The 15,580-nt window shown below is 32.1% G+C and overlaps 1 protein-coding gene across 11 annotated transcripts in view; it reads right to left on the bottom strand.

The window, feature by feature from the left end:
• Positions 1-12,079: 12,079 nt before the first annotated feature.
• The window catches only part of LOC127725284 (acetyl-CoA carboxylase-like), a 97,425-nt gene continuing 93,924 nt past the window's right edge, over positions 12,080-15,580 (bottom strand). For all 11 annotated transcript variants that reach the window (XM_052232179.1, XM_052232182.1, XM_052232180.1 and 8 more), the window contains one exon: positions 12,080-15,270. In XM_052232179.1, the coding sequence (XP_052088139.1) occupies positions 15,156-15,270 (115 nt within the window). In that variant the 3' untranslated portion in view covers positions 12,080-15,155. The remainder of the gene's footprint in view (positions 15,271-15,580) is intronic.

Consider the following 15,580-nt stretch of genomic DNA (forward strand, 5'->3'; position numbering starts at 1 on the left):
ATGGCCGTAATAAAAGCTTCTGCCATGTTGATAATGAGAAGAGTCTATCTCAAAACTTATCACTATGAAAATACATTTGAATGCATTTTTTAAAAGTAACGTTTTCCATGAGGAAAATAGAAATCGTGTGAACACTTTTCGACGAAGAAGAAGATTGGGAAATCACGCATGCGTGGTGGAGTCGTTACACCTGAGCGCTTTCTGCATGTTTTAAAGCACAATAGGTGGTGTGAATACTTATGAGGGGGAGATAATACTAATGTTATTTCCAATTACATCAGTATCATGAATTTATAATAATTAATCAAGTTTTGAAATTGAACAAAACTGTTTACCTATTTTTTTTTTTATTCTCTACACATTTATCAAAGATTTTAAATAAATTGAAGTTGGTGATTTTATAGCCAAATATACAAGTTTCAGAAAAAATATAAAGTAGTCGGAAAATGTTATCTAAATTACAATAAATCTCCCCATTTTGAGATTCATTTCACTCCTTAACAAAACCGAAATCCTAGGTTTTATTTTATGATTGTAAAAGACCTCGTTCCCATCTCAAACATATTTAAAAACAATTACAATACAATGTGAATATGTTTTGACTGAAGTTAAAAGTATCTACACAACTGTTATTATCACGTATTCATAGCGTTAATTAATTATGAAAGTTAGGTTAAAACCAATTAAACCCGGTCAAATTGAAAGTGGACCTTACAATTATTTTACGTTTCAAAAATAGTTCGTGTATTAATAAGTACATCTACTAACTGTTAATTGACCTTAGAATAAAAACTTGAACTAAAGATCAGGAGAAACAATCCTAGACAGTCATGTACCACTTATGATTAAGATAGTAACATAATGTTGACTGCTGTACCCCAATTTTTGACATTTTTACCTATTATGTCTGTTTGTTTTGCTCACACATTGTTGTCAATATAATGGAATTTTATGCGACTGTGAGAGATTTAGCTAGTTATAAAACAAGTTTTAATCCATCATTTTCTACATAAGGAAATGCATGTACCAAGTCAGGAATATGACAGTTGTTTTCCATTCGTTTGATGTTTTTGAGCTTTATCATTGGCCATTTGATAAAGGACTTTCCATTTTGAATTTTCCTTTGAGTTAAGTATCTTTGTTATTTTACATTTTACAGAGATTTTACGGACCAACTTTGGATAATCAATTTATATCTTTCTAAACTAAACAGGTCACTTATCAGGAAAGACTAATGTTGGCCATTGTAAGGTCCATTGAAGATATCCCCTGTCAGACGAATATGTACACCTTACAATGATTATTTCAACAAGATATAGTTGGTTTTTTTTTCAGTAGAACTGTAATCAATCATTGAACCATGAAACATAAAGTCAAGGACAGCCAATATATGTAACATTGAAATGTCAGGCAGTAATTATATGCCATCTGCATTTCAGATATTGCCTGCCTAACTCTTGCAAATACGGAAATATAAAACTTCATACAAATATTTTACCCACTGTTGCCAGAATAGCATATATATGCAGTATACTTCTCCCAGTTGATGCTGGTCCCTAGGACTTGCATTTCCTATCCTGATTTCGTTGTTAAGAGTTACTGCTTGGAAGGAATATGTTTAAGTAATGTTTCTAACGGTGAAGTTAAAGTCCTGAAATTTTATGGATGCTGTCATGAGTTGGTTGACCGTTATTAAATATCTGTGTTATAGATTACTATAGATATGTCCACTTTGCCGCAGCGAAAAATCCCTTCCATGACGTCATCGCCGGATGCGATCTATCACCGGAATTGTGTATGCCAGGAGTAACACGATTGGTGTCACTGTTGAAACATTATCTGCATACCGATCGGAACATTTTAAAATTATCCCGGTTTTTAATGATGCTTTGTTGCGTGATCTACTTTTATTTTCGGTATTTGTCTTTTGTTAGTTTGTAGTTTAGAATTTCAAAAGTTAAACAAATGAATTAGCAATGTATAATCATTTGGATTTTTTCACTTTTATATCGTTTGATGTGTTTGAGCCTTTGATTTTGCCATTGGATAAAGGACTATAAGTTTTGAATTTTCCTTGCAGTTCGGTATTTGTAAAGTTGAAATGAATTGGCACTATATAATCATTACCTTTTTATATATATTTTTGCGATTCGATCCGTTTTTGTGTGTTACCTTGATTTGATTTCTTAATCGTTTTATGATATTTAAACAGAGTTAAACTACTGTTAACTTAATTCATATCGAAACCAAACAAGATCCCCCTAATTCATGAAAAGTATTTGAAAGAAAATGTTATACTAAATTCATAGTTCGTACATTCTTTAGATTCTCTCGGTATAGGGTCGGCTGAACTTTCTGTAACAGGCATTCTCATTGGTTGAATTTACATCGAAAAAAGTTAAATTACAAAAATACTGAACTCCGAGGAAAATTCAAAACGGAAAGTCCCTAATCAAATGGCAAAATCAAAAGCACAAACACATCAAACGAATGGACAACTGTCATATTCCTGACTTGGTACAGGCATTTTCTTATGTAGAAAATGGTGGATTGATCCTGGTTTTATAGCGCTAAATCTCTCACTTGTATGACAGTCGCATCAAATTCCATTATATTGACAACGATACGTGAATAAAACAAACAGACATAATAGGTAAAAATGTCAAAATAGGGGTACATCAGTCAACACCGTGTCACAATCTTAATCACAACAAAAACAAACAAATATTTAACAAAGAAGCACAAAAAAGCATATATCACATTTAACAACCTCGTTCATTGCTTACTAATTGATCAAATTTTGTTGTACGAATTTGTTAAATAGATATCGGGTGTATACGGACTCAACAACGTTATAAGAAGAATAAAAAAAGCTAATTTCAGGGTACAATATCCGAACCAGAAAGTTGAAAATCGACCAGACTGTTCTTCAGACGAAAATAAATGTTTTAGAAGTGTTCAGTGTCTGGTATTGGATCCCACTTGTTTAGATTGATTGTTTGTCAACAAAAAACTGTGAGTTATTCAACGGTTAATATTATTATTAGGAAAGGCAAATGCAATATCTTAAAGGTGTGAAACCTCAATTATAGTTAAATTCCATCCAAATAGAATTGTAATCTAGGGCTGTTAAAAAAGCTAATTAACTGAACCAAAAAGATATGCAATTATATATCATATCAATTAATTACATTATGTAATCAGCATTTAACTGACGCCAGTTTCTCCGTAATTATATTGATCTGAATAAATTTATACGCTTTTCACCTGTGTTAAAAAGATTTTCATAATTAGAGGCAGTGAAAGTCCTATGATGTATACGTTAACAAATAAATCTCGATTTCACTTATGACATTGATTGTTTAAATGTGACGGTCTGAAAACATGGATCGCAACAAAATGTTTTCAAAAGTTTTGCTTCTATCAGTTTCTCTTATACAACAAAAGTTCAGTCTTAGCAAAACATGTAATGCTTCATTTGAGATTCAACAGCATTGATTTGAGCGCCACTAATGAGTCTTAACGAAAAGAACGTCTTGATTTACGTACCAATGTATAAGCCCCGGTCTCTTTGATGACAATGCCAAAATCATCAGTGATAACTTGCTCCCACACAACTGTATTTGTATGTGAACAATGAGCAAGAGCATACGAAGGGATTTGACTAAAGTCCTCTAGACGGGTGTCACATGTGGAGCAGGACTACTTATACTTCCGGAGCACCTTAGATCACTCCCCCTCCCCCCCCCACCCCCCCCCCCCCCCCCACCCCCAAACTGGGGTTCGTGTTGCTCAGTCTTTAGTTTTGTATATTGTGTTTTGTGTACTTTTGTTTGTCTATTGGTCTTTTTCTTTTTTAGCCATGGCGTTGTCAGTTTATTTTCGACTTATGAGTTTGAATGTCCCTCTGGTATCTTTCGCCTCTCTCTAAGCTAATTTTTGTAAGATTTGTTTTATCAATACCCATGATTATATGAATATAAAAATAGGAAGATGTAGTATAATTACCAATGAGACAACATTCCACCAGAGACCAAATGACATAGAAGTTAACAGTTATAGGTCCTGTACGGCTTTCAACATTGAGCCAATTTCATACCGCATAGTCAGCTTTGAAAGGCCTCGAAATGACAAGTGTAAAACAATTCAAACGAGAAAACTAACGGCCTGATTATGTACAAAACAATGACGAAAAACAAATATTATATACAGCAACAAACGACAACCACTTGATTACAGGCTTCTTACTTGGGACAAGCACCTACAGAATATGGTGGGGTTAAACATATTTGCGGGTGCCCAACCCACCCCCTAACCTGGGATAGTGGTTTAACAGCACAATACATGAACAAACTATAAAAATCTGTTGAAAAGGGCTTAACTCACCCAATTTATACAAAGCAGAAACATGTCTGTATATTATAAAATCTCAAAATATATGTATTCGCCAATATAACAGAGAATTATTGGATTATAGTGTAAATTGCTATTTGTCTTGTAAAGCAACTAAGTTAAAATCACACCGAAAGCCAAAATTATCAAATTCTTTTTTTTAAGTAAATTCACATATCAACCGTCTTTTTAAAAATTAAAAACTACTTTTATGTTTCTATTGTTTTGCACATGAACGTTTTGAGTGTTATTACTTTAAAAACAGTACTGAAAATGTATCTGTATAATAAAGTACTTCCAAATCATTGTACTATGTTAGACTAGTACAGTAATTTTACAGTATTAGATTTGTACTTCAAATTTGAGGTACACGTATTGTTTCAACATGGTGTAGTTCAATTAATGTACATTAAATGCATAGTAATTTGTTTTACCATAATTTGATAGAAAATGTTACTATAAGTGGAATAACTTAAAATACTGTACTGGTATAAAACAGTTTCTGTACTTAAGGTGGTACCTAACACTACAGGGAGATAACTCTGTAAAAATCAGCTAAACGTTTTAATTACGTTGTATTGTTAAGGAAATATTAAGCTTCTCAATGATCAAAATTAGTGTTTGTCAAACTGCTATATAACCAATGAAATTTTTCCGATAAAGTGGTTGGTTCAAATTTTTTGAAATTTTTATATTTTTGTCAAAGAGTCAAAGAAAACATTTTGTCAAAATTTTATGAAAATTAAACGAGCCAAATTAATATTAGTCAAGGTGTTGGGTACCACCTTAAAATGTAATACATTTCTAAAGTATAAACTGTTACTTACAACTTGAAGTACAAATCAAAGGACTGTGAAATAAATTTACTGAAAACGTCCAATAATGTCAAAGTACTGTAAAAAAAATAAAAACAACAATATATAAATTGCATGCGTCCGAAGCGCTTTTCTGAATTTACCTTCGTCGAAAACGAGCAAAGCCGAATATTTGAAAGCCAATGATGTATAAGAAACGAAACAGTTGAAGAGCTATAGGACCAAAAAGTCCAGCTTAGGTCAAATTTGCTTGAGGGAGTTGAAACCTTAGTTTCTTAATAATGCATAAATTTATAAACGGACAATTGATGAAAGTTTGTCATAAATCATGTCAGTCATGAAAACAAAACTTTATAAATTTCATGCGTCCAAAGTGCTTTTCTGGATTTACCTTCAACACAAACGCTCAAAGCAAAATATTTGAAAACCAAGGATAAAGTAATAGTATTATCTAAGTTAGTCACTACTGCGAATTATAGTAAAACATACACATTTATTAAAGTATCTGTATAGTATAAATGAAACCATTATCGCACAACAATTTGTTTGTACCGGTAACACTTGTAAAATAGACGAGAGTAAACAATTATGCCACACATTTTATCATAATTATTCGTATGCAGTAAAACGTATTCTTTGCTAACATTTGAATATGATCTTTTTCCTAATTTTCATCTTCAGATACTTTTGGAACATCATTTTACTTAGCATTTCTACACAGCTATTCTGGACAGCTAAATTACGTACAACTGTGTATAATCACCGATCTCATCGGAGCATGTAGAATTAACATTCCATACCTAAACATAACAACGTCAGTTGACATATCAACCAACACATGCAATATATAATAAATAGTACAATACTGATGAAGAAGAGTAGAATCCAAAACAAAGCAGTAACTGTCAATTGCGACGTACCTGTATTTATTTACGGAATGTATTACGCATCTGCGATATTGTGTCGTCCTTCGATTATTATGGTCCGTCCCAATTTGACATCGTTGCAACAAGCAAATTGAATTTAACTGTCACTTTGAAATTGAAATCAGGTCGTTTTTATTAAAAAAAATATAACATTATCAATCAAACGATTCTTTTAATATTTCTATGTCAAAACACGAATCATTCTATCTCTCTTTTTGGTGATTTTACTGGAACTACTATCGAAACAACAAGACCAGCTGCTGTCATTTCAGGCGTTGGATTCAGTGTCATGAACGAAGAATTTACAAACCACATGATTGAGATGATTTTACAAAAAAAAACATTTTGGCAGGGCTTTTGTTTTTCTTGTGTTGTACAATTCCCAATGCAACTTCAGAGTGATGGTTGACAGTTCTTGCAGTTTTACAGTACAGTGGAACAATAACACTGATATAAAACATCTGACTACAGGGCAGTATCTAGAAGTTACAAACTACAAACCTACAACCATTATATCATCCACTGGTATCCTTGTACAACTTTACTGCGACACAGTAGGCAAATCATACGACTCCCGTATGATAACCCTGCCTGCCATGCAGCATTCAAGTTAAAGCGAGTTACAAGTTTTTTGTCGTTTCTGATTTCCCACCAGCCTACCAACCAAACCATTTTTATATAACTGTTACAATATCATCAAATGATATCGGAGGACTTCAAGTTGACTGGTCTTCCACGCTATGCTATAGACAGACGTCATCCATCATGATGTCAGGAGAATCATACACAGTGTTGATCGTGGAAATATCCAAGGGTTTACATACAATTACCCAAGTCAACAAGGTGCCGTTTGGATAACTTATAAATGGGAAATCAGTGCATGAAGGGTATGGATATCATCCAGGTTTTCAGTTCAATAATGATTATCCTCATAAGTCATAAGTGACTTTATGGTACAAATGAAATATCCTATGTTCTATTTCTTAAGTTGTGCATGGTTGTGTTTTATATCATGCATGGTGATACATGTTAGCAATATGTAGAAAATATGCTAAAAGATGGGTTTTAATCCTTATTGAACACTTGCGGAATTTTTTTAATAGATGTTGGGGGCGGTACTTTGAACACATGTTCTAAGATTCAGCCTCAGTTTCGAATATACGTATCTGCTGAGTGAAGTACCTACAGAAATTAGGTGATTTTGTAAATTAAAATTAATTTTATCTGAAAAATAGAAAGTTCATTCATTTAAGAAATAATCTACGGCTGAATTATGAATTATTTCGATTTTAATAGGACAAATACGGCAATTTTGTCAATTGTAAAAGCTCTATACCCACGATACTGATTTGGCTGTTCCGTTTTACCCCCATATAAAAATATTGATAATATTATATTATTCAATAATAATAAAACAACAATCACATTTTTCACCTTAAAATGTTCTTTTTATCCAATTGTATTACATTCTGGGGAGTGCAAAAAGCCGGAAGCATAAATATGACGTCACCTTATTAAGTTGCCAAAGACGATGACATCATTTCGCCGCCGAATATTTGTTAAATGAAATTTTACACCGAAATGAAAACATAAATTGACTGATTTATTTATTTTTTTTTTTTGCATCAGAACAGAGATAACCGTATTGTATTTGAAGTGTGGCCCATGTAAAAAGTGGGTTTTACTGTCGCAAATTGAGTTTAGCTGGTCGTATGAATAAGTTTAGCGTAACGCGAGACAGCCAATTTTAATGCGTTAGCCCTTAAAGTAGATATTCTGTGTTTATACTGGTTGACGATATATAGGTCGTCATATTAGAATACAGAGTTTGAGATGTTATGAACTGGTTATTTAAACAAACATGGTATCTACTCTAAAAATTGAGATGTTACACTATTATAAGCAAATTTAATAGTTAGGGGGGAGGGGGGTTAAGTCTAAACTTTTTTAAGTTATTGCTGACATTTGTCACTCATAATAAACTATGCTTTAATAGGTTGTGATTGTACAGTGTTGAATATTAATATGAAAATCACAATTGGTGGTTATAATTGTAGTGTTTGAAAATTTGTAATGCCTGTATCTTTTGATTAGAAATTTAAATATTTACTGTGACATTTGTGACCTGTATCATCATAACTTGTGTTAGTTGTTTTTTGCCTTCAACAGACCATAAAAGGCTGTTATTTGTACTTGAGAGTTACTGTTGTATTATTATAAAATTTATTTTGCTTGCTTATCAAACTCGTCATCTGAATTTGACTTTTTAAAATGAAATAATGTTTGAACACGCTGTTGTTTGATGTCGGTGTCGTTGTTTCTATCACATTTCAAGAGATGATATGTTACATTAAAAAAGACTTTTGTCAGATTTCTGAAATATAGGGGTCATATAGCAGAAATATCGTATATATACACTAGTACTCCATATGCAGGCGCTGCTTCATAGAAATGATATGTTCATAATTTGAATGCTGAAATCATCACTTTTTTTATAGGTTAATACGAGGGAGACAATTTGCTCATTCCCAGGATTCAGCGGGAAACATTTTTATGAATGTCACCCCCTCGTGCAGACCGATCAAAATTGATAATTTAAAGGACAGTATTTTTAAAGACAACGGTCAAGTTCTTCGTTTCGGCATCATACCTTTTTAATGGACTGTCAACATAAAAAAAAATACACCTTGATTCATATTTTTTTCCAAATAACTGTAACGTTTCTATGTTGTTTTTTGTGAACTGTTGTTTGTCTTTTGGTTTTATTTCTTTTTTTTTGTCATGACGTTGTCAGTTTATGTTCGACTTATAAGTTTGAATTTCCCTATTGGTATCTTTCGCCTCTCTGTTAAGTACATGATGTAATAGTTAATTACGTTCAGTTTACAATTTAAAAACAATAATGACAGAAAATTCAGTATAATAAATTGAATAATTTTCACATAGCTAAGAGGGAGATAGAGCAGAGTGTTACCCCTCGATAAAAACATAGTCAACCTTGGTTTCGCCTCGTTTCACAATGTTTTCTTGGGGTAACAATTTGCTCTATTACCCTCACAGCTATGTGTTATTTATATATTGGTGTGTGGGTTTTTGCAAGATCTAATGTCCGTCAGAAAGGGTTCATCTGACCTCGACCTCATTTCATAGATCGAATCAGTGATCAAGGCTATGTAAGAATTAGGTGATTAGGTCTGTTTCTCAGATATTGTTAGCAGTAGGTCAACTGTATTTGGTGTATGAAATGATTGTAAGGTGTACATGTCAGTCTGTCAGGTTTCATCTTACCTTGACCTCATTGTCACAGTTTATTGGTCAATTTTAAATTTTTGTGTTTTGGTCTGTTTTCTAATACTATAAGCAATCAGTCACTATTCTTGATGTATGGATGATTGTCAGTGTTAAGTTACAGTAGTTAGTCCTCTTCTTAAATACTATTAGCAATAGGTCAACTATATTTGATGTATGGAATGATTGTAAGATGAACATTTCTGTCTGGTAGGGTTCATCTGACTTTGACCTATTTTCATGGTTCATTGGTCAATGTTACCTTTTCCTGCTTCAGTCTGTTTCTTAGTTACTATAAGCAATACGGTCAACTATATCTTGTACAAAATTGATTGATTGATTGGTGTTAAACGCCACTTTTAACACTATTGTGCTATTTCGTGACGGTCAGTTTTTATTGGTGGAAGAAGTCGGAGTGCCCAGAGAGAAATGAGTGTAAAGTGTACATGTCTGTCTGGTAGGTATCATTTGTCCATGACCTCATTTTCTAGGTTAATTGGTCAGTGTTAGGTTATAGTAGCTAGGTTCTCTTCTAAGATACTATAAGCAACACGGTCAGCTATATTTGGTACAAGATTGATTGATTGAATGGTGTTTAAAACCACTTTCAACACTATTGTGCTATTTCGTGGCAGTCAGTTTTTATTGGTGGAGGAAGCCAGAGTGCCAGGAGGGAATTGAGTGTAAAGTGTACTTATGTCTTATTCTAAGATACTATTCGCAATAGGTCAACTATGTTTGATGTATGGAATGATTGTAAGATGAACATTTCTGTCTGGTAGGGTTCATCTGACTTTGACCTATTTTCATGGTTCAGCGGTCAATGTTAAATTTTCCTGCTTTAGTCTGTTTCTTAGTTACTATAAGCAATACGGTCAACTATATTTGGTACAAGATTGATGGATTGATTGGTGTTTAACGCCACTTTCAACACTACTGTGCTATTTCGTGGCGGTCAGTTTTTATTGGTGGAGGAAGCCGGAGTGCCCAGAGAGAAATGAGTGTAATGTGTACATGTCGGTCTAGCAGGGTTCATTTGACCTTAACCTCATGTTTATGGTTCATTGGTCTATGTTAAGTTTTCATGTTTGGTCTGTTTCCTGTTTACTATAAGCAATAGAATAGAAAATCAAAGGATATGGATGGATTGGGAAATCCATCCATGACACAAAATCAGTACATGCAAAGCAAAAACACACAAAAAGCAAAGGAACAGTGCTTTTATTGCTGTTCTTCATCTCAAAGTCACAATGAGAACTTCATATAGGTCAACTATATTTGGTGTATGGAATGGTTGTAAGGTGTGCATATCGGTCTGGCTTAGTTTATTCGACCCTGACCTCGTTTTCATTGATAATTGATGTTAATTTATATGATATTTGCAGTAATATCTATCTTTAGGATCATCAACATAAAATCAAGCATGGTTAGTAAAACAGGTGAGTCATTTCAACATGTGCACTCTTGGTTTGAACAAAGTATGATTTATCCCTTCCTTAAACAAGAAATTCATATCTAAGGTGAACCTTATCTGTAATTGTATAGTTGACTCATAAATGAAATCGTCACATGATAAAGAAACTTATTTTTTTATACATTCTTTGAACCCTGAGAATGAGGCCAAGAACGTTAATACAACAGATGGAAATTTCAGACTGTAAGACTTCTGCAACTTAAGATAAACCAGCTCTTTTGCATTTGAAATATAAAGTTTATACAAAAAGTTAAAGCTGAAAGCTTCTTACATCATTGGATTAGTTATCTTGTGTCGGGACATTTTGGAATGTTGCAGGCCAGACAAGATTGTCTTGATCTGATGAGTCAAGCCCTTTCAACTGATTTTCATATTTTGTTCTTGAGTTGTACTGTTAAACCACTGTCCCAGGTTATGGAATGGATGGGTGCCCACAAATATGATGTATTACCCCATCACATTCTCTTTATGCCTGTCCAAAGCCTGTAATTCAATTGTTGCATTTGTTGCTATGTGTCATATTCGTTTTTAGTATGTTGTTTTGAACATAAATCAGGCCTTTGATTTTCATATTTGAATTGATTTACATTTTGTTATGTCAGGGCCTTTTCTGCCTTGCATTCCTGTATAGGTTCTGCTTATGGTTAAAGGCCATCAATAACCTACTGTTGCTAACATCTACGCCATTTGAGTGTTACTGGTGAGTCTTTGGTAGAGGAAATGCACATCTAGCTTACAAAATTTTAAGCCTGGTATATACGATGAGTTTATTGGCCACACCTTTTTTTAATAAAAACTACACACATTGATGTGCTAACCATGCCCCCACTGGTAACAGGCTGGTCCTAAAAATGCACTGTTACCACAAATCATCACCATTAGCAAATATGAAGTAATTTTTGTTCAGTATCATTGAAGAAATGTGAGACAAAATATTTAAAGTTCAAAGTATCAGCATTAAGAATTTAGGTATCTTATGGATCCTTAAAATGATCTGTCAAGCTGATGAAGAAATATAGCTAAATCTCTTTAGTAGCTGCTGAGAAAAATGTTTATAGATAATATTTGTTGGACGAAAGGATGGACAGACAGTGGAACTGACAAGGTGATTGCAATAAAGCTTCACTCCTAGAGTGGGGAAATAAAATACAACAGCAAAATTAAATAAAAGTATAAAACACAACTTTAGCATGATTGTATAGTCTGTTTATTTGTGAACATTTCTACCAGTCAATATAGAACAGCCAATATTACTGTAATAGTACCCCTACCATTAACTTTTCACATTTAATACTTGCCCGACAATATCTGTAAGATATCAAAGATTTTAGTATTGTTTCTCAAACACTGATTTTACAAAAAAACTACTAATCTCCCATGTGTATTAATGTTTGATTCTCAAAAAAGTCTTAACTAGGAAAATGAAGGGACTCCTGAATCAAAATACAGTTTTATCAACATGAATTGGGGATTTGATGGTAGGAACTTTTCAATTCCAGTACTGTTATTCCAATTCAAATGCAATACAAGTATATGTGCAAAATAAATTATTAAACAGAAATGTAGACTGTGATGATTGCATAGCATTGTTGGCAATGACCCCAACCATCAGTTGAGAATTGGCAGCACACATCTTCCAATCAAATGACATTATATATTATGTTCAGACTGCATAAGAATAGTTCTATATTAATAATCGATTAATTAGTCCATAAGGACAGAAAAATGCTTTTTGAAAGCTAACCTTCTTTTAATACTTAATTTCAACTTCATGATAAAAGATACTTAATATCTTCTATAAAAAAAAAATGAGATAAAGTGTCAAAGAGACAGTCACCTATCGAAGACACCTTTAGTACACAGGTCCCATAACAGAAACTATAACATCTTTTGAATATTAATAATAATAAAATTAATAATTAGCTGCTGCCTAAAAATCAACAAGAATCGAGATAAATACTTAGACATTAATAATAAATAAGACATAAATAGAAATATAAATTTATAGATTTATAAAACATGTAAATATTGATGACATTATCTGCTTGGTAAACTTAGCACTTAATATTTGAACATGTGAAAAAATAAACAAAGAGACAATTCAAATAACAATAATAAAACAAAAGATCAACAAAGAGCAGAAATCATACAAATGTCCTAAGATTGGATACAGTGTCATATATTACTACAGATCATATAATGTGCAATAATTACAATATAGCTTTCACTGAATTTAAGATGCCATCACATGATTTAACAAGCATTCTGAGAGTATTGCATGGCAATAAATAGTCCCCTACCAGGTAAAAATTCATTATACTGGAACAAAAAGCTAACTTGTTCTATAACTTGTCATGGTGTAAACAAAAAGAAAATATCAAGTCAATATCTTCAAGCATGACTAAAAACAGTGAGGAAAACTGATTAAATGAGTGAATTTTTCAAGTCCAAGGACCATAACTCTGCACAAAATTATCAGACCGAAACAAAATTTTGAACTTGATCTGTATAACTTGTCATGATAAAACTATATACCAATTATCAAACAATATCTTCAAGCATGATGAAAAAAAGTGTGGAAAACACTTTAACATTAGATATGATTAATAGTTCTCTAAAATTAGATATGATGTAATACAGTGTATATCTATTTTCAAATTATAATCAAATATAATTAATAGTTCCAAATATTTTTTCTTTTATTTGTCACAAAGTAATATAGATTTGTAAGTTATCTATAAAATGTCAACAATTTTTATATACACAATGTAATGTAATACATACATTAACAAAAATAGATTATTATCTAATTAAAGGATTTCACTTCATATTTTTATATATATATATATATAGCATTCATAAAATTAGTTTATACAAAAGAACAAACAAACCTGCCAAAAAAAAAATTCTTCAAATAATTTACCAAAGAATGTCTTTTAAAAAATGAGTTATCTCCCTTTGTACAGAAATATGGTTTAACATAGTACTCTAACATTAGATATGGTCCAGAGTTATGGTCCATAACTCTGTACTAAATCATCAGACCAGAACAAAATTCGAACTTGATCTATAACTTGTGATGGCAAAACTATATACCAAATATCAAACAATATCTTCGAGAACGAAGAAAAAAAGTGTGGAAAACTGATTTGCCAGACTGACGGATGGACAGACGAACAGGAATTAAACCCAAAGTCCCCTTCGACTTCTTTGGTAGGGGACTAAAAATGTTTTGTTGATATCTGTATGAATCATGGCGGCATACATGTATGCCCCTTCATGATGTCATATGTATATAAACAATCCTGTACATAGAACCTGTAAAACCTAAACATAAATCTGTTGACACACATGAATTATGTGTTGTTCTGTATTGGATTTATGCTTCTACTTTGACTTTGGAATGAGATTGATGTAAGTACTAGAATTAAATTCATTTTTTGTAGTTTTCTCAGCATTTGAAAATGTGGACGTAAGTAGAATCATAAACTAAAGTGCTGCCACACTTTATGCACTTCCATTCATATTTCTACATTTAAATAAACAATACACAGAAATACCTTCATATCTTAATTAACTGTTTACTACAACTGATTTGAATAGTACTGTTTTATCCTGATTTATTTAAGGATCTTAATTCTTATGAATAAAAGGAGATGGTGGGTTAATAATAAAATAGCTACCCAAAGACACAAATAAGCTTGATGTTTTCTATCCAATAAAATTGAATTTATTCAAAACAAAAGTGACAGTAGTGAAAATCAACACAAAAACAAAAACAAATATTTACACATAATTACTTTAGTACAAAAACAATAACAAAACATACAAATATAAAAAATAGTTGATTGGTCATGGTGGCTTTTATCACAATAATGATATAAAATATAATTTCAAAATCACAAAAGAGGTATGACAAGGTCAATCTATTATTCACAATGTTCTAAACATGTTTATTGAAAGTGTTTGAAAATTATTTTCTGAATTTAAATGCCCATATTTAACACATTGCATGCTTATACTATAATATAAATATCTGATCTGTACAACATTAATTGACACAATGTTAGTCAGTAGCACTATAAGATTCCATGTAAAATGCATCATCTGATTTAATCATTTATAGCAGACAAGCAATATCACTGATAACACAGCTTACTGCTAAGAATGTTCTAATTAAGTACTGGCAACATAATTAATTCTTTTTTCTAATTAATAAATGTAAATCATAGAATTAAGTGTCTAAGTTTTTCTCCCTGGTCAAGAATCCATGCTGGCTAGAATTCTGGACACTTCTGTTCGTTGGCTTGCTGTCATGTGTTGAGTTATATGTACAATTGAGTCCATGGCAACCTCTGGATAATCTTGTAACAAGCTGTAATATTAATAATAGTCAATTACTTCAGTGGTTATAAATTCATTTTTCATGTCTCCTCTATTTTGTTTTAATGAATACTAATGATGTCTTTAGTTACTAGTGTAGTTGTGTTGCTCTCTCATTGAACAATACCTCTACATTTCCTTTTAGATAAATAGAATTGCTTCTTAAAATTTCTTCTACTCGAGACATATTCCAGCACTTCTACTAAAAGCTTTAATTACTTTCCAAGTTTATACTGAAGCTATCATGCCCAATTGAAATTTTTGTCTGCTAAAAAAAAAATTACAGGCTAACTTCTTATTCA

The sequence above is a fragment of the Mytilus californianus genome, unplaced genomic scaffold (assembly GCF_021869535.1).
Source record: "Mytilus californianus isolate M0D057914Y unplaced genomic scaffold, xbMytCali1.0.p SCAF_15, whole genome shotgun sequence".
Lineage (NCBI taxonomy): Eukaryota > Metazoa > Mollusca > Bivalvia > Mytilida > Mytilidae > Mytilus > Mytilus californianus.